Source organism: Onychostoma macrolepis, chromosome 19 (genome assembly GCF_012432095.1).
Source record: "Onychostoma macrolepis isolate SWU-2019 chromosome 19, ASM1243209v1, whole genome shotgun sequence".
Taxonomy (NCBI): domain Eukaryota; kingdom Metazoa; phylum Chordata; class Actinopteri; order Cypriniformes; family Cyprinidae; genus Onychostoma; species Onychostoma macrolepis.
This window is the reverse complement of record NC_081173.1, coordinates 17,670,485-17,689,388: the sequence shown is the minus strand read 5'-3', so window position 1 is coordinate 17,689,388 and position 18,904 is coordinate 17,670,485. Positions and strand designations below refer to the sequence as shown.

At 37.9% G+C, this 18,904-nt stretch overlaps 1 protein-coding gene and 1 non-coding gene across 2 annotated transcripts in view; one reads left to right on the top strand and one right to left on the bottom strand.

The window, feature by feature from the left end:
- ankib1a (ankyrin repeat and IBR domain containing 1a) overlaps window positions 1–18,904 on the bottom strand; it is a gene marked incomplete at its 5' end in the record, with an annotated part of 26,744 nt that extends 7,840 nt beyond the window's left edge. The window contains 14 exons of the mRNA XM_058752508.1: window positions 104–249; window positions 384–450; window positions 1,358–1,444; window positions 1,704–1,838; window positions 3,148–3,278; window positions 3,417–3,505; window positions 5,212–5,372; window positions 5,691–5,835; window positions 6,734–6,822; window positions 6,935–7,140; window positions 7,891–8,008; window positions 12,435–12,617; window positions 12,815–13,115; window positions 18,681–18,904. Of these exons, the coding sequence (XP_058608491.1) occupies window positions 104–249; window positions 384–450; window positions 1,358–1,444; window positions 1,704–1,838; window positions 3,148–3,278; window positions 3,417–3,505; window positions 5,212–5,372; window positions 5,691–5,835; window positions 6,734–6,822; window positions 6,935–7,140; window positions 7,891–8,008; window positions 12,435–12,617; window positions 12,815–13,115; window positions 18,681–18,904 (2,082 nt within the window). The remainder of the gene's footprint in view (window positions 1–103; window positions 250–383; window positions 451–1,357; window positions 1,445–1,703; window positions 1,839–3,147; window positions 3,279–3,416; window positions 3,506–5,211; window positions 5,373–5,690; window positions 5,836–6,733; window positions 6,823–6,934; window positions 7,141–7,890; window positions 8,009–12,434; window positions 12,618–12,814; window positions 13,116–18,680) is intronic.
- Window positions 16,896–16,970, top strand: trnaa-agc (transfer RNA alanine (anticodon AGC)). Its single transcript has one exon. It is a non-coding gene; the product is annotated as a tRNA-Ala (tRNA).

Sequence of the window (18,904 nt, the reverse complement as noted above, 5' to 3'; positions counted from 1 at the left end):
GAAAGATTAAACACATCAGCATATTGTGCAAGAAAAGGTTAAATGGAAACCAATCACACTGCATTGTTTCTCTTAAGTGGTGAATAGATATCGATCTCACTACCTGCATAAGTTCAAATATTTCTTTCTTTGTGCTTTTGGGCTCCAAGAAGAAACTATATGGATAAGAGCACTTAAGGATGCGTCGGGTCTTGAGAAGCTCATGCACACCATCCTCAATGAAAGTGGTGTCAGGTGGGGCTCCTTCCCCTTGAAGAAAGAGATATATTGACATTTTTACATATTTATATTATGTAAAATACACCAGTTCATAAGAACATACTATAATCACACTTCAAACTAAAGCCATGTACAATAATAGATGTAAATTATGTTCCACTCACTTCCAATGAAAGCTTTGCTTAGTTGCTCCATCTTTTCTTTGGCGGTTTTCAGGAGTCGTTCTTCTAACTAAATTAAAAGAAGCACCTTTGATGAATGACTATCAACAAATATTGAACCAATAACTCAACTAGAACATTCTTAAAAGGGGTCATATGACGTTGCTAAAAAGAACATTATTTTGTGTATTTGGTGTAATGCAATGTGTTTATGCAGTTTAAGGTTCAAAAAACACATTATTTTCCACATAATGTACACTATTGTTGCTCTTCTGTGCCCCGCCTTTCTGAAACGCGCCGATTTTTACAAAGCTCATCGTTCTGAGAAGCGAGGTGTGCTCTGATTGGCCAGCTATCCAGTGCGTTGTGATTGGCCGAATACCTCAAGCGTGAGACAGAAATGTTATGCCGTATCCCGGCGCAACGACACAAAAACAATAAAACCCATTATAAACGAGGCATTTGTTGCATCCAGTGGGGACATAATTACTGATTATAATGACTTATAACGTTACTGTCTTTTTACGCGTCGCGTTGCATCGCGCCGTGTAAACATTACCATGTCTGCATTTGTGATCGGAGAAACAACAAACAACAAGCACTACTCTACACAGCTCAAAACTCGCGTTTGAATAGTCAGTGGCAAATTCTTTAAATAAGAAAACATACTTAAAGGCTGTGAATCAGAAGCACCAGACTGTCCTTGCAAAGTAGGAATTGCCCCACTTTATAGAAACAGCCTTTGAGCACAGCTGGCAGGCTACTCCCAGGTTCAGTGTTTCAATGAGCCGTTTTAGGGGGGTGTGGTCGAGTCTTAACTTTTATAAAGAATATCTCTTTAGTTTTGAGACTTTAGTCTTTGCAACTTTAGGGATCTTATCTATGCACAAACAGCTTGTAACACTCCAAAGAGAAAGGAAAACTTGAAATCGCATCATATGACCCCTTTAAGACATTCATTACATAAATATTCCTACCTGGTAACTGTGTTCATGATTCTTGTATCGTGTATAATAATGCATAAAACGGTCAAGTTCCTGAAAACTCTTGTGCTTTTTTTCTGCCTGCGAGGACACAATCATAAAAGCAAGAGTAACTTCATGATGGAAATTCAAGCTCATAACGACATGCAAACTCAGAACAAAAGCACGGAACCTGTTTTGTTACTTTTTACACATGAGAAATATGAGCCTGGAAAGTAAATGTGAAGTGCTGAGCCTTTTATTGACCAGCACCATTCACAGTAGTGCACAAACAAATCACAAAAGATCCAAGTAAATGCATTTGCTGCCATGTATGTAAACTCATTTTAGGCGTGAGTACCTCCACAGTCATCTCCTTGGACTGTTCCTCCACCTGTTGGATGACCTCATAGCGCGTGCAGCGATAGTATCCTCCGGTAGAGGAGCTGTGTTTCTTCCATTCCTCAAGACAAATCCAGCAGAAATCATACTTGCACTGTAAAGAGATCCAGACGAGAAAGGAGAGCAAAACAGAACTCATCAAATACGTATGCAAGCACTAGAAATTGTTTTGAATTATACAATCAATTCCAACTGCTCTCATACATTCCAACTGTTTTCCCTTCCTTTTTATCAATAACATAAACCAGCAAGAAATTCCAATCGGCATGCGTGTTATTAATCAAAGAAAAGAGTGTACGACCATGGAGCAGGTAGTACAAGACCCTTTATATTTATATAGCCACCCAGGCATGAGTGCGCATTCAACATTTGTTTTTGTGAGCATGTGACGTTGCCTTTCCTCCACGTGCTGGTGGTGTGAATAGCTTCCCCTTCCCCCTGTCCTGCGCCTGTCACTCATAGCTTTAGTTAAGCCTTCATTAAGAAAATAACAGTGAGGCTATGGCCTCCACACTGCCTTTGTTCAAACACCTGCCTCTTGACGTCAAAGGGCCGCTTTGCATCACACATGCATCTTGTGTCAGGGTCAAACACGCCAATATAAAATCTCTTACATACTTCATATGAATGAGTTTACATTATATTGTACATTATAGAATAAATAGAATGCAAGTGCTCATTTAAAGCCCGTGCATGTGGACAGCACATAATGACAGGAGGAAGTTATCTTAAGTCGAATAGCATCTCAAAAAGCATCATTTGGATCTTTTCACAAGGAGTTTCCTTTAGTTTAGAATTAAAATGCTCTAAAATTTGATTTGAATTCATTTTATCTGTTGAATACTAATTATATTGCAGTCCTTTAATTTGATTGGACAAGCAGTTTTCTAACAGTGCTGACATTTCATATAACAATATTATTTCTTATAAATAAGAAAGCTGGTCATATTGTGTTTAAAATGCAATTTACTCAAAATTAATTGAGAAGTTGTATACATTTTTTAAAAGCAATATATTGCTATCTTGCTGCTGTACTGAATAATCACAAAACTGCAAGTAAAATCTATTTATAAAAAAAATATTAAATCTTTATTAAACTATTTCCTTTCAATTAATTGATTAAATTTATGTTTTTAACATTAATGGATGGCTTCCTTTGTTTTTTTATTGTTAAAAACAAATGCCCTCATAGGGTAAAAATGTTTCTGGAGCTAAATATTGGTCCTTAATAAATGTGCCACACATATGTGATTACCAGCTTCTTCACTGATAGAATACATTTTCGGACATTTGACCTCATTAGTCCATAATGTATCAGCTGATAATCATCAGACAGTCACAATTTAGCGGGCTGACATTCGAATGACTGTCTTTTTTGTCCACACATGCCATTCTGTACTGACCTTCGCGCACTGCATGTGATTACAGCCTTCATTTTTCTGGATGGGGGATTTGCAGTTGGCACAAGGTTTAGAGTTGGTGAGTAGCCACAGGCAGTTGGCAGCATCTTCATAGGCTTCACTCACACCAGCTACTGTTCAGAGACAGAGAGGAGCTCAATATTAAAACCTACAGCAGCGAGTTGTATATCATAAACATCCATTACATAAAGGTACAGGTGAAGGTGCATATATTAAGCAAAGGTGCAGACTGAAAAGTCTGGAGCTCCTACATTCTTCAGGCTTCATTTCAGACACTTTCTGCAGCCACATCTTCCATGTCTCACAGTCACAAGGTTCATGAGCATCACCAAGACACTCCCTGAGAAGAAACCCCAGAGATAAACATGAATAGTGTTTTGATGGCATTTTCCAGGATGAACGTTAAGATGGTGATCTCATGAAACCTCTCAGGAAGTGTCAGAGTATCCAATCAAAATCAAAAGAAACAATATATTATATTTTAACAAAAATATTCATTTCTAGGGCTGTTATGGGTTTTTGTATCCACCAGCCCTGTAATGCACAAAAAATGAAATGGAGAAAAAGTACAGCATTATATTATGCACAAGTTTAATTGCTTTTATTTACTTTTAATGCATTTAGTTTTTAGATTTCTCTCTCCCTCTATATTTTATATATATATATATATATATATATATATATTAGTGGTGGGCATAGATTAATTTTTTTAATCTAGATTAATCTCACTGTAATCTTGGAATTAATCTAGATTAAAGTGGCTCATTTGAATTCTGCCAAGTAGATCAGAATAAATTTACTACTAGTAGTAAACAACTAGCAGTCATCAAGAATTTAATATTGATAACATCGAAGACATTGTATGATTATTCCTTAAAGATAAGGTTTTAATAGTTTTAGTAGTAGTAGCCTATTACGTTCTGCCCAATGTCTTCAAGTGAAACCGAACTTTTATTTTGACGGGTTGCCGTGAGGATAGTTTTTCTCAAATGAAACGCTCGAATGCTCATGAAGTGACTCTCAGAGCAGTTCTGGAGATGTTGTTCATGTATTTATGTCCTCATTTAGTGAGACGACAGACGTTAATATCGCCGCAAGCGTCACGCGGTCTTCTGTATGAGTAGTGAACAAACCCGCGCGTCTGCGCCATACATTAACACAGACACACAGAAGTCATATTTAAATAGACGTTTTGCGGCTTAATATTTACAAATAGGAGTGGGAGTGTGCTCACTTGTGTGTGCGCTTACGTTTGTTTGTGTGTGTGTGTGTGTGTGTGCGAACCGGGGCGGAACTCCGCTGTGCGCGCGATACAGAGAGCGCGACCATGTAACGTAGAGACAGAAATGACTTGCAGATTTCCATTGGGAAGCTTCTTAAAAATAAATATTCCCTGAAGCAAACCCGGCAGCTTCATAGCTGCATCCATGTTAGCACGCATACACACAGGTTCGAAGCGTTCTCGCCCCCTACAGTGCAATTCGACTAGGTATACATCCGCGCTAAAATATCAAGGTGAAAGTCATCATAGCTTGCGTAGTATAGATCCAGCTCCCAGCCCAACTTTGAGAATAGATTAACGGCGATATTTTTTTTATCGCCCGATAAGAGTCACACGTTAACGCAGCACGTTAACGCCGATAACGGCCCACCACTAATATATATAAAAACAAAAAAAAGATATATTATATATATATATATCTTTTTTTTGTTTTTAAGTGTTTTACTGCATTTTGCAGAAATTAATTATTATATTACAGCAATGAGAATCAAATAATTACAAAGAATAATAGGAATAACAAAACTCTAAAAAATGCGAAGACAGTAATCCAAGGGAAAAAGGAAAGAATGTGCTCAACTGATATTAAAATACTGTCAAAACACTAAAAAACACTCACAATGATCGCATTTTTTTATTTTTGAGTGCTAATATGTATCATTTAGAGGTTTTAAGATATACTTTTTAGCTTTTGTACCTTACAGTAACCACTCCAGACACGGCTTTTTTCTGAGAGCGTAAATAAAGGAAACAGCTGGTTAACGTACCAGCAGAAGAGATGGCCTTTGCCACAGTCTACAGCGGGGGCTTTGAGCAAGGGGAAGCTCATAGGCTCAGAGGTTCCAGGGCCTGGCCTAGTCAGTCGTACGGCTCTTTCACATCTGGCTACAGGGCACCAGCGAATGGCAGGATTATTATCCACAAAAGCCTGGTGATGGAAAAGAAATGCGTTTAAACTTCCTCTTTGTTTTGGATGACGTAAATGACCCAATATCCAAAACCAATTTTAATCTGTAAATCATCCCAATCAAATCGATGTGATATTTACCCAACAATCAAACATTTGACTTCTGAGCATGCGTGTTTACAAAAGCTTTTTTTGTTCAAACAAACACTGGCATAAACTCAACCAACAGCAGGATGCTGTCAGCATTTGATTTAAAGCCAATGTCACACGGTCTATGATAAGAAAAATAAAATGGCAGCTTTGAAATGGTTTCTGGTGCTTTGTGAGCTGCAATTGTACCTTAATGTCAAACTGCAGGTAGCGCTTATCCATCTCTCTGGAGACAACGCTTTCAATGACCTCCACAGGAACCAGCTGGAAGCAGTCGTAAGCAGGGCAAAAGATGTTATGTGCTTCCCCTTCTTGGATCTTCAGATTCAAAAACCTGACATCCAGACAAACAGTGTTCAAAGACTGTGAATACATGAATCATAAACAGCCTGCGATACAGTGTTTTTTTTTAACTGAGGTGGATTTTCCCATTCATTTTATCTACAGGATTTTAAAAATGTCAAAAAACATCAAAAGGTTTTTATTTTGAGGGAAAGAACTACTCATCACATGAAGCATTGCAAATGCTATAAACAAACAGGAAATGGTAAAATATATATCTGAAATAGTCAATGACTATAAGTATTAAAAAAACAATATATTTGACGTTTATAGCCATTCCATTTAGAAACTATTCCAGTACATACACTACCATTTAACAGTTTGGAGTCTGAAATATTTTCGAATGTTTTTGAAATCTCTTATGCTTACTGAGGCCACATCTATTTTATCAAAAAACAGTAATAATTGTTAAATACTGTTATAATTGAAAACAACTTTTCTAGATGCTTTTTTAAAGATTTTAAATGTAATTTATTCCTGTGATAGCAACGTTGAATATTCAGCCTCATTATCAGTGTCACATGGTCCTTCAGAAATCATTCTAATATGCTGATTTTGCACTCAAGAAACATTTCTGAAAACAGTTGTGCTGCAAAATGTTTTGTGGAAACCCGAGATATATTTTGTTCAGGATTTTTTGATGAATAAACAGTTGAAAACATACAGGTTTATTTCAATTTGAAATATTTTGTAATGTTACAAATTTCTTTACTGTCACTATTGATCAGTTTAATGCATTCTTGTCAAATTAATGTATGTATTTAAAAACAAATCTCACTGACACCAAACTTGGTAGTGTAAGTAGTTACCTGTAATGGATGCATTATTAAGAAAATATCTGATATGATCTGATCTTGTGCATTAAACAAAACTTATATTTCATTCCTTACCCTTCCCAGCATGCCCTGCAGAACTCGTGCCCACACGACATATCCACAGGGTCCTCAAACACAGATATGCTGCACATGCAAATCCCACACTATATGGGCATAAGAAACATTGAACAAACTGTGTCAATATTCTTTTCAGTATTTGTACATTGAATGATAAAGAACGTGGATCATAACGTCATGCATGGCGATTAATCTAACCAGGGCAAGGCCATCAGTAGGAGACAGGCTGATCTCATCAGGGGAGGTGACAGAGGAGCGAGTTGTTCTCGGGGTTCTAGGAGAAGGCAGAGTGTCCCAAGCATTGTAGCCACTCGGTGGGGGAGTTGGCATCTGAACACCTGAGCGCTGGCAGCAGTCCTCCGCATTAGACATCCAGTCTTCTAGAAGTTTTTCCCTGTCCCAATCTGTTCAGCAAAAAGAAGGTTTAAACATACGGTTCCTCTAATGCAGTGTTTCTAAACATTTTTGACAAGAAGGCCGCCATTGTCCAACACAATTTTTAAGAAAAACTGTAAAAATGTTGCAAAATAAAAGTCCGTCTTGCAAAATAAGTATGAGCAGGAACCTGGAACCTGGTCGCCTAGCACCTGTTTAGGACATGCAGCAGTTGCCAGCTATATAATATTCTAAGAGAATTCCGCAATTTGCAATTTCACTTTTCTTCCGTCTCTTTGAATGTGAAATTGGTGCCAAATACTTCAGTAAAGATTAAACATGGAATGTTCTGGTTTGCCCAGTAATGAAGATGAGCCAAACCCTTTTGCTTGTAATATCTTGAAGAATGAAGGGTCCTGGATATAGGCCAAATATGGCATATTTCTTTAATTGATCAAATGGATCAGCTGGCACAGTGACAGACCTCTGCAATATATTACCTTTTCATCTCTAATGTTTTACAAATATGTACTGCAGCAAAACTATGGTAGAGGGAGCAGATGATACTTACACATATAGCATGTACTCCAAAGTATTCAAGTCAGAAACTTTTTATTTGTGTTCACAAAATCTAAAAGATTTACCCAACTACATCAGGATTCACTTGTGATGCCAATTATTGTATTAAAAAAATAAAAAAAAAATAAATAAAAAAAGGAGCATATACACCCAGTGATATCATTGGCCGAGTGGAATTGTTTGCTGCAGAAAATTCATACCGTGAGCTCGCAGCAGGGCCTCAGCCGTGAAGAGAGGAGCCTGCAGCATATCCGCCGTCTCCACTATCAACATGTCTTTCAACCGACGCAGGTCTTGCAGTTTCAATCCCTCATATGGCTGGAGAGAAAAAGAAGAGAGAATGACAGGTTTGGGAGAGAGAGGGATAAAGATGAAAAGTGTAAAGGAAAGAGGGTGTAAGTGGAGAAGTGATGGAAAGAGAACTAATAAAGCTTTTCCTTTTAAACTTCTATATTGCTCAGCCTGTCTGGAGCAGCAAAACAAAGCAATCATGAGTCTGCTGCTGGCAGCTGGGTCTATCCTCTGTCAACTGGTGCCCTATCCTTTGACATGACATTACCAAGTTATGATTTATCTTGAGCTCACTTCCTCAGCACACAGCTATGACTAATGAAATAACGGTGTACTCTCACACGCACACTCAACCTTAGTTTCTCCATTTGTAGGCCTGCGAACTTCTGCCTATATTATATTTTGGGCTATGAATTGATTAACAAATTTAACAAATAGAACAATATATTTAAGTTAATTACAAGATATGCTATTACATAAATTGCAAATAACTGCATAAACCAATATTTACTGAGAAAAACTTGCACAGGAAGATATATTATTTATATACGAATATATTTTAAATACAGTATGTATTTTTATATAGACAATTGTAATATTACATATATATATATATATATATACATATACACACACACACACACACACATACAGTGGGGCAAAAAAGTATTTAGTCAGCCACCAATTGTGCAAGTTCTCCCACTTAAAAAGATGAGAGAGGCCTGTAATTTTCATCATAGGTATACCTCAACTATGAGAGACAAAATGAGAAAAAAAATCCTGAAAATCACATTGTAGGATTTTTAAAGAATTTATTTGCAAATTATGGTGGAAAATAAGTATTTGGTCAATGACAAAATTTCATCTCAATACTTTGTTATATACCCTTTGTTGGCAATGACAGAGGTCAAACGTTTTCTGGAAGTCTTCACAAGGTTTTCACACACTGTTGCTGGTATTTTGGCCCATTCCTCCATGCAGATCTCCTCTAGAGCAGTAATGTTTTGGGGCTGTCGCTGGGCAACACGGACTCCAAAGGTTTTCGATGGGGTTGAGATCTGGAGACTGGCTAGGCCACTCCAGGACCTTAAAATGCTTCTTACGAAGCCACTCCTTCGTTGCCCGGGTGGTGTGTTTGGGATCATTGTCATGCTGAAAGACCCAGCCACGTTTCATCTTCAATGCCCTTGCTGATGGAAGGAGGTTTTCACTCAAAATCTCACGATACATGGCCCCATTCATTCTTTCGTTTACACGGATCAGTCGTCCTGGTCCCTTTGCAGAAAAACAGCCCCAAAGCATGATGTTTCCACCCCCATGCTTCACAGTAGGTATGGTGTTCTTTGGATGCAACTCAGCATTCTTTCTCCTCCAAACACGACAAGTTGAGTTTTTACCAAAAAGTTCTATTTTGGTTTCATCTGACCATATGATCATCCAAATGCTCTCTAGCAAACTTCAGGCGGGCCCGGACATGTACTGGCTTAAGCAGGGGACACGTCTGGCACTGCAGGATTTGAGTCCCTGGCGGCGCAGTGTGTTACTGATGGTAGCCTTTGTTACTTTGGTCCCAGCTCTCTGCAGGTCATTCACTAGGTCCCCCGTGTGGTTCTGGGATTTTTGCTCACAGTTCTTGTGATCATTTTGACCCCACGGGTGAGATCTTGCGTGGAGCCCCAGATCGAGGAGATTATCAGTGGTCTTGTATGTCTTCCATTTTCTAATAATTGCTCCCACAGTTGATTTCTTCACACCAAGCTGCTTAGCTATTGCAGATTCAGTCTTCCCAGCCTGGTGCAGGTCTACAATTTTGTTTCTGGTGTCCTTTGACAGCTCTTTGGTCTTGGCCATGGTGGAGTTTGGAGTTGGACTGTTTGAGGTTGTGGACAGGTGTCTTTTATACTGATAACCAGTTCAAACAGATGCCATTAATACAGGTAACGAGTGGAGGACAGAGGAGCCTCTTAAAGAAGAAGTTACAGGTCTGTGAGAGCCAGAAATCTTGCTTGTTTGTAGGTGACCAAATACTTATTTTACCGAGGAATTTACCAATTAATTCTTTAAAAATCCTACAATGTGATTTTCAGGATTTTTTTTTTCTCATTTTGTCTCTCATAGTTGAGGTATACCTATGATGAAAATTACAGGCCTCTCTCATCTTTTTAAGTGGGAGAACTTGCACAATTGGTGGCTGACTAAATACTTTTTTGCCCCACTGTATATGTATAAACAGTACCATTCAAGTTGTTATTTTTTTTTAAGGCTTGGTGTTCTAGAAACATTTCTTATTATTACCAATATTAAAAAAACAGTTGTAATGACGATAATCTTTCTGTAATCTTTGATGAAAAGAAAGTTCAAAAGAACATTTATTTGAAATGAAAATCTTTTGTAACATTATAAATGTATTTCCTGTCACTTTGGAACAATTTAATGCATCCCTGCTGAATAAAAATGTTAATTTCTTTCTTTCAAAAAAAAAAAAAAAAATGTAAAGACTTGGATACAAAATTTCAAATGGCACTTAGAGGCACAATATGTTGTTTATACACTATGTTATTAATATAGGTTCATCTCAATAAATTAGAATATCGTGGAAAAGTTCATTTATTTCAGTAATTCAACTCAAATTGTGAAACTCGTATATTAAATAAATTCAATGCACACAGACGGAAGTGGTTTAAGTCTTTGGTTCTTTTAATTGTGATGATTTTGGCTCACATTTAACAAAAACCCACCAATTCACTATCTCACCAAATTATAATACTTCATAAGACCAATAAAAAAACATTTTTAATGAATTGTTGGCCTTCTGGAAAGTATGTTCATTTACTGTATATGTACTCAATACTTGGTAGGGGCTCCTTTTGCTTTAATTACTGCCTCAATTCGGCGTGGCATGGAGGTGATCAGTTTGTGGCACTGCTGAGGTGGTATGGAAGCCCAGGGGCCTCATTTATAAAGCATACGTACGCACAGATTTGAGCTTAGAGTGTGCGTACACTTAAATCCACGCCAACGCTCATATTTATAAAAACGGTCTTTGACGTGGAAAAGTGCTTAGCGTTATGTCAGGGTCCGAGCAGACTTACGCACTTTTTATTGTCGGAGTAATGCAGAATTTTTCAAATGTAAGCTGTTCTTGCAGGTCGCTGTTCTAAATTATGATGATTGGTGATATTTTATATGTTAATGATATTAATTAGGAGTCGTTTACAAGGCAGAGAGCTGAAACCATTCAATTGCGCACAAGTTCAAGATAATTTGCAATTCATAGATTTCACATCTGAAATAGGTGCGTACGCTCGTTTTCTGTTCGTACATTCATTCTATGAATCGCATGTACGCATTTCTGAGAAACGATCGTAAGATCAAATTTAGAACGGTTTCTGCGCAACATTTTATAAATGAGGCCCCAGGTTTCCATTTTTCAGCCTCTTGTTTGTTATTTTCCTCTTGACAATACCCCATAGATTCTCAGTGACTTTGGTTTTCAAAAAACACAATGGACCAACACCAGCAGATGACATTGCACCCCAAATCATCACAGACTGTGGAAACTTAACACTGGACTTCAAGCAACTTGGGCTATGAGCTTCTCCACCCTTCCTCCAGATTCTAGGACCTTGGTTTCCAAATGAAATACAAAACTTGCTCTCATCTGAAAAGAGGATTTTGGACCACTGGGCAACAGTCCAGTTCTTCTCCTTAGCCCAGGTAAGACGCCTCTGACGTTGTCTGTGGTTCAGGAGTGTCTTAACAAGAGGAATACAACAACAAATTCCTTGACACGTCTGTGTGTGGAGGCTCTTGATGCCTTGACCCCAGCCTCAGTCCATTCCTTGTGAAGTTCACCCAAATTCTGCTGTTCTCTCGGTTGGTTGTGCATATTTTTCTTCCACACTTTTTCCTTCCACTCAACTTTCTGTTAACATGCTTGGATAAAGCACTCTGTGAACAGCCAGCTTCTTTGGCAATGAATGTTTGTGGCTTACCCTCCTTGTGAAGGGTGTCAATGATTGTCTTCTGAACAACTGTCAGATCAGCAGTCTTCCCCATGATTGTGTAGCCTAGTGAACCAAACTGAGAGACCATTTTGAAGGCTCAGGAAACCTCTGCAGGTGTTTTGAGTTGATTAGCTGATTGGCATGTCATCATATTCTAATTTGTTGAGATAGTGAATTGGTGGGTTTTTGTTAAATGTGAGCCAAAATCATCACAATTAAAATAACCAAAGACTTAAATTCAACGCACACAGACTGAAGTAGTTTATTTAATACACTAGTTTCACAATTTGAGTTGAATTACTGAAATAAATTAACTTTTCCACGACATTCTAATTTATTGAGATGCACCTGTATATATAAATAATCTTACTGATCCTAAACTTAATGTATAAAAAATAAATGCTAAAACATCTAAATTCAGAAAACAGTTTTTAACACAGCCATACCTCTCGTCGGTCGAGGGCGGCATACTCTGCTTCTATCTCCTGAGCTCCAGCATCCTGAGAAAAAACCATCTGAGACTCCAGACTGAGCGCCAGCTCCTTGTGATGCTGTTTCTCTGCACAGTCGCACGGCGTCTCTCGGTCCTCGTTCTCCACGAACAAATCTGCATTTTTCTTCACTAATAACTGTAAAACACAAGACTAACCTTAGTTAGTTGCTTCACTGAGTAATCAATCCTAGAGTCCTACAGTGAAACCAGAAAAGCAATCTTGCATGGTCATGGAGTTTTGCCACACACATACACATACAATTGAAAATACAATAAATACATACACAAGGCCTGAACTACATAAGAAAAAAAACAAAAAAACAATCTTGTTACCTCAACACAGTTCTTCATGCCAGCCGCCGCCGCGTAGTGCAGGCAGGTGCTTTTTTTGTTGTCGGTGGCATTGACATTGGCTCTCTCATACTCGCCCTGGTCCAGCTTGGCTCCGGTCCACTGCAGGATCATCTGGAGGCACTCAGCCCGCTTCTGTTCATCCTCATGGGGGCGGCTGATCCGCGGCTGCAGCGCCCCCTCACTCAGCAGGATCAGCGGGCCCATGCACAGCAGGTGCAACGCAGTCTCATTGTGAACGTTGCACTTGTTGGGGTTGCCATCTTTGGAGAGAAGGAAAGACCTGCAGAAAAGGAACTCGACTGTAAATCAGAATTACATTTAAGAATACAAATTACAACAGCAAAACACAAACAGTAAATGCTATGAATCTAAATGCAAAAAAAAAAAAAAACTGTAGATTAGCGTAGTTTTTTGTACATATTCATTTTGTGCAAATGATTTTGATTCAGACTTGATTCTTTAATGAATCATTTAGACTGATCATTTTCATTGAAAACAACAGACTAAAAAGAACAAATCATTTAAAAATCAAGCATCACTATAGCTTATACAAGCTACACAAGAGCAGTATCTCCTGAAATTAGATCATAAGAAAAATGTATATGAACTATAGACAATTTCAGGGATTAAGATCTTATTAGATCTCATGACTTTTTAAGGCAGGCACATACATTTTTAACTTGAATGTGTGAGGCTTCCAGTTATTTTAGCTGTAAAAAAAAAAAAGTCCAATATGCGGCTCGATATTGCAAATAGGTATTTGTTATCATACTATTTTAATTTATTATTATTATTATTATTATTATTATTATTAAAGTATGCATTATTTTTATTTAATTTATAGTCAAACACACTGGTTTGTAGCAAAAATTTGGATGAAAAACAAAACAAAATTTGTACTGCTGACTGCACTGTTATTCTTCAATTTATTTACCTATGATAGCTAGGCATGGGACGATAACCGGTTTTAAGGTATACCGCGGTTTGGAAAATTCACGGTTCCAAAACCACTAAAATTTTCCGTTATACCTTTCCTGCGGTATGCGCAGTTTTTTTTACGTGTCGTCAAAGACGGAAAGTGCAGGACTCCCTCAGTTGTGAGCAGTGAAGAGCGTAACAAGTCACACGACCCCTCCTCCTCCTCCGGACAGCGGTCAGTGAGAGTCACCTGTGTGTAGGATGATGGCTGAATGAGGTGAATCCTCAAGAACTTTTTCCCCCGTCGAAAAAGGCGAAGTCTGCCGTATGGGAATTTTTCGGGTAACGTAAACAAATCATGTTCCGTACACAACGATGTTCCGTACAGATGCCGTTTTGGCGCCGATCGCTAAGTAAATACTTCCAGGTCGTACACAAACGATATATCTGTGTCATCTTCATTTCTCCCTCTTTCACCTTCAATCAAGACAGAGACCCATTCGCCGGTTGTTTCAGTGTTGAAATAAATACTATTTGGCTTGCTACCGAGGCAGATAACATACTTAATTAAATAGCTAACGTCAGCTAGTTTCCTCCCTCACATTACTTCACAGAGCGGGGAATAGCAGACTAAAGTACTATGTTTCTGCGATTTAGTACAATAAATTTAGCTGGTATCACGTCTATAATTTTAAGCCTCCTGCCATTTTTTTTACATCTGTTCAAAATCACGTCATTTAAAAAAGAAACAAACTGCTGGCTCAGGTGTCTTTGCCACTGTTTGAGTGTTATTCGAGAGACCGTGTGTGTGTGTGTGTGTGTGACACAATCGCGCACTCTCCTTATGTGTATGTGCACACATCTTTGTACCTCACCGCTCATAACTTGGACTGAAAGATGAATGTGTAGAAAGTGAGCATGTCTCCAAAAACCTCGTTGAGCTGCAGGTTTAATGACTGCATTTTTTATTTTTTACAGAAATTGTTTTGATTTATGTTTTTGATTATTGAAATGTAGGTTTAGGTTAAGTGACTGCATTTGTAATTTTTTTTTCATTTAGAAGGATTTTTTTTTTTATTGATTTTTTTTTTACAGAAAATAATTTATGTTCTTATTATTGTTGAGCTGCAGGTTTAGGCTCACTTAAGTGATTGCACATATTTTAATTAACAAGAATTCAATTATTTATATTAATTATTTAGCCTGACATGTTTACCATTCCAAAATGTTCTATATGTTTCTTAAAAATAAAATGTATTGTGTTCAGTGGAAAAAACGTTGTTTTTTACCCAGACATTTAAAAATAACATATTTTAGAGCTGTAATAGCAATACCGTGATACCATGAAACCGTGATATTTTTAGCTAAGGTTATCATACCGTCAGAATCTCATATCAGCATAATGATAGCAAAGGAATAGCTTATTTCTGCGTTGAACAATGAGTTGAATAGAATGACATCCTGTTATCAACACTGGTTGATTTTGCATGCTCAGAGACTTAAGGGTGCCAAGCAATGAATAGGAGTTTTGCACCATAACTGTTAACACTTCGTGGATTACGCCATGTTGTATCACCCAATCAGCATCCAAAACCAGAAGTGTCTCATATAGTGATTTTATAAGCATCTATAAAACACCACAGGCATTATTTAAAGACGACCTTCGTCTTCTTCTCAGAGATATCGCTTCAAGCAATAAAGGAGAGCTAGTGGCAGCATCTAAAATTTCATAACATATGAGGGTGATTTAGGATCATAACAATATTAACAATGAAAATGTCACGATGACACGGTTCAATACAGCTGGAGCCCTCGATGTCTCCCTGCCTGGAGGTAATTAGGAAGACTAATATCATTTTCAGGGGATTAATTGAGGGAGTTTCAAAGTAATTGATAACAGGTTTGAAATACACCATAGAATGGACTCAGAAAACCGTACAACCTTGAATTTAGTGATTGCATTCAGCAGGCTTTAATGCCTTTTAGTGGAAATGACTCGGCGAGCTGTTCTGGGAAGTCTGTGATGTGAATCTGGCAATCGGAGTTTATTAGTTGATGCAACTGAAAACAACAGCTCTAACTCCCAGCATTCCCCTAACCCTGCTCTCCAACTGCAACTGCACCTGAGAGGCCAGAAAGACTGGTTGAACTACCATGAAATTGACATGGACACCTGTTAACTACATGACTGTTAAATCTACTGAGATGTAACAATAGAACATTAGTGCAATAATGCTGTAACCACATCATGAAATGCAAAGCCAAGCATTTACGGTGGAATGACACCAACATCCAAGGATAATGTCTAGACAAACAGGTGAAAGACATCTTGTGCTTTGTTCTGCCGTATGCTAGCCGATTAAAGTGTGATCATTATAAAAACTAGACCACACAAAGGGTACACATACGTTAGTACGTGGCATTTGGCCACATTTGGCCTCAAAAATCCTGGGTGTAGTCTAGACTGGCAGGCTGTTTTTCCAAGAATCAGTAGCAGCCACAAAGTAAATCAAAAGTTCAGTTACAAAATACAGAACTCTAGTATTAGCTTTTCAATACATAACCACTTCAAACTGGCCGTTACAGCTTGGGTGGTGATTCTAGCTAGGATTTTTGTAGTTTTGTCAACATTAGAAATTTTTGACCTTGCAAGCGCTAATTTGATTGGCTGATTTTAAGCAACTTCAAGGTAAAGTCTGAAAGAAATGACCCTCTGTGCTGTACAAACTTTCAGTTCAAGCTTATTTTTTGTGGTATGGTCTGTAAATCTGCATATAAACAGCACAGTAGAACACATGTTTACATGTAGGTCACTTTTAAATGTCGATCAGATGCTCTTTTCCTGTCCAAGTACACCAGAATAAGCTACAATGTGGGTAGAAATCATGGTCAAAGGTAAAGATATGACAAACTATACAGATCAACGTATATTCTGCCTTTTACAATAAACTTGATGTATCAGAATGAGAAGCAATCATGCTGGGAAATCATTGAGGTTACTAGCAGTGTCCTCCAACATGCTGGAAAATGAAAAGAGGAACGTGAAAAGGAAAGAGGAGGGACAGAGAGTCCTCAGTAGCTAGCTGTCCTAGCTGGTAATTACCAACCATTTTTTCAGAGGGGTGCATTAACTACACTACAGGCTTTCCTGTAGCTCAAATAGTAGAGCATGGCGCTAGCAACGCCAAGATCATGGGTTCGATTCCCAGGGAAAGCAAGAGCTGATTAAATGTAAAAACTGTAACTTGAATGCAATGTAAGTCGCTTTGGATAAAAGCGTCTGCTAAATGCATAAATGTAAAATGTACACTAAGTCAGAGTTGGCTTTATGGCTGCAAGTGGTCTTGACTCAAATACCAAGCAATGGAATTCAACAACCATGCAAAAATAACATTGCATCGCACAAAAACACCTCGGGCTCCACATAAGCTTCCCATTTCATGCATATTTGCTTTAGGTCCTGTCTGTTAGGGGCCAATATGGGAAGGTTATTCAGTGTTTTCCTAAAGCAACAAACCTCTACAAATGCTGCTGTGCTGTTTGGGTTTTTCCCACAATACATCAATAAAAGTCTAACAACCTTAACTTTATTTGTTAGGATACAAATTAAAATTAAATGTGTTCATATGTTTTGCTGTGACACATACAGTATGGTTCAAAAGTTTGGGGTCAGTAAGTTTTTTTTAATGTTTTTGAAAAAGTCTCACCAACAAAAAAAATCAGCAAAACTGTTATATTTTTACTGCCACTTTTAATCAATTGCTGAATGAGATCATTAATTTCTTTAAAAAGAAATACCCTTACTGATACAAACTTTCGAACGATTGTGTAATGTCTACTAGTACCTTACAAATTATAATTTCGGTAACACTTTACAATAAGTTTCATTAGTTAACAACATGAACGATACTTTTACAGCACTTATTAATCTTGGTTAATGTTAATTTCAGCATTTACTAATGCATTATTAAAATCACAAGTTGTATTTTTTAACATTAGTTAATGCACTGTGAACTAACATGAATAAACAATGAACAACTATATTTTCACTAACTAACATTAACAAAGATTATGCCATGGTCTGTCTAAATACTCGATTCTGATTGGCTGGCAGGTGTTGATTAAATTTGTTTAATGCACAGGTAGTTCCTGGTCAGTTTAATCACGTTCCATATTAATGCGCTTCCTATAAACATTGGTAACCATAGTAACATACAGTTACATTTGAATAGTAATTTTTATCGTTCCGGTCAAATATTGCAGCGCAAATATTATTAACATCTTTAATATGTGAATGCTGGCAAATGACCATGGCATAAACGGGATAATCAACGGCTAGCTGTGCATTAAACGATTTGAATGCACGACGTGGAGGCGAAGAACTTACTTAATAAATAGTGTAATAAATGCATTGTTCATTGTTTGTTAATGTTAATAAATGTTAATAAATGACACCTTATTGTAAAGTGTTACCATAATTTCATAACTAATCATAACATAATAACAATTTTAATTATAATAGTTCTTTGTTTTGATCTTTGTGCTCTTTTGTTCTTTACGTGCTTTCAGATGGAGCGGCATTTAATACACAGAGCCGTAGTTCGCTGACAAGCTACGCAATATCGCGTTCAAAATCGAATGAGCTTTATCTGCGATTTTAAATGCAATATTGCGTAGCTTGTCAGTGAACTACAGCTCTGTGTATTAAATGCCACTCCATCTGAAAGCATGTGAAGGAGATTAACTTCTAATCACAGAACCGGCTTTACTGACTAGATGCGCATGATCATCGCATTCGATCATTTGCACAGCTCTGCTTTTCAGTGTCAGATTCACTCTGGCACTGAAATTTAAGGTGAACAACCACAACACAACCAGTAGAGGCTAATGCTTGTATTTGGGTGCCCAAATATTCACAGGTTCCTACCTGATGAGGCGCGTCATGGCATGGCGTGAGGCGTAGTGCAGGGGTGTGTTGTGTTGATAGGGCTCCCCATAAGATGCATTGGGCTCCAGAGCCTCTTTAAATTGGGGGTTGCTCTCATAAAGCTGGCAAGCCAGGACTTCGTCTCCACTGATAAGTGCTTTACGAAACTTGGTGCCGGTATTCCCATGGCAGGAGTTGTAGTGGGAGCCGCAGAGCGGCCCACA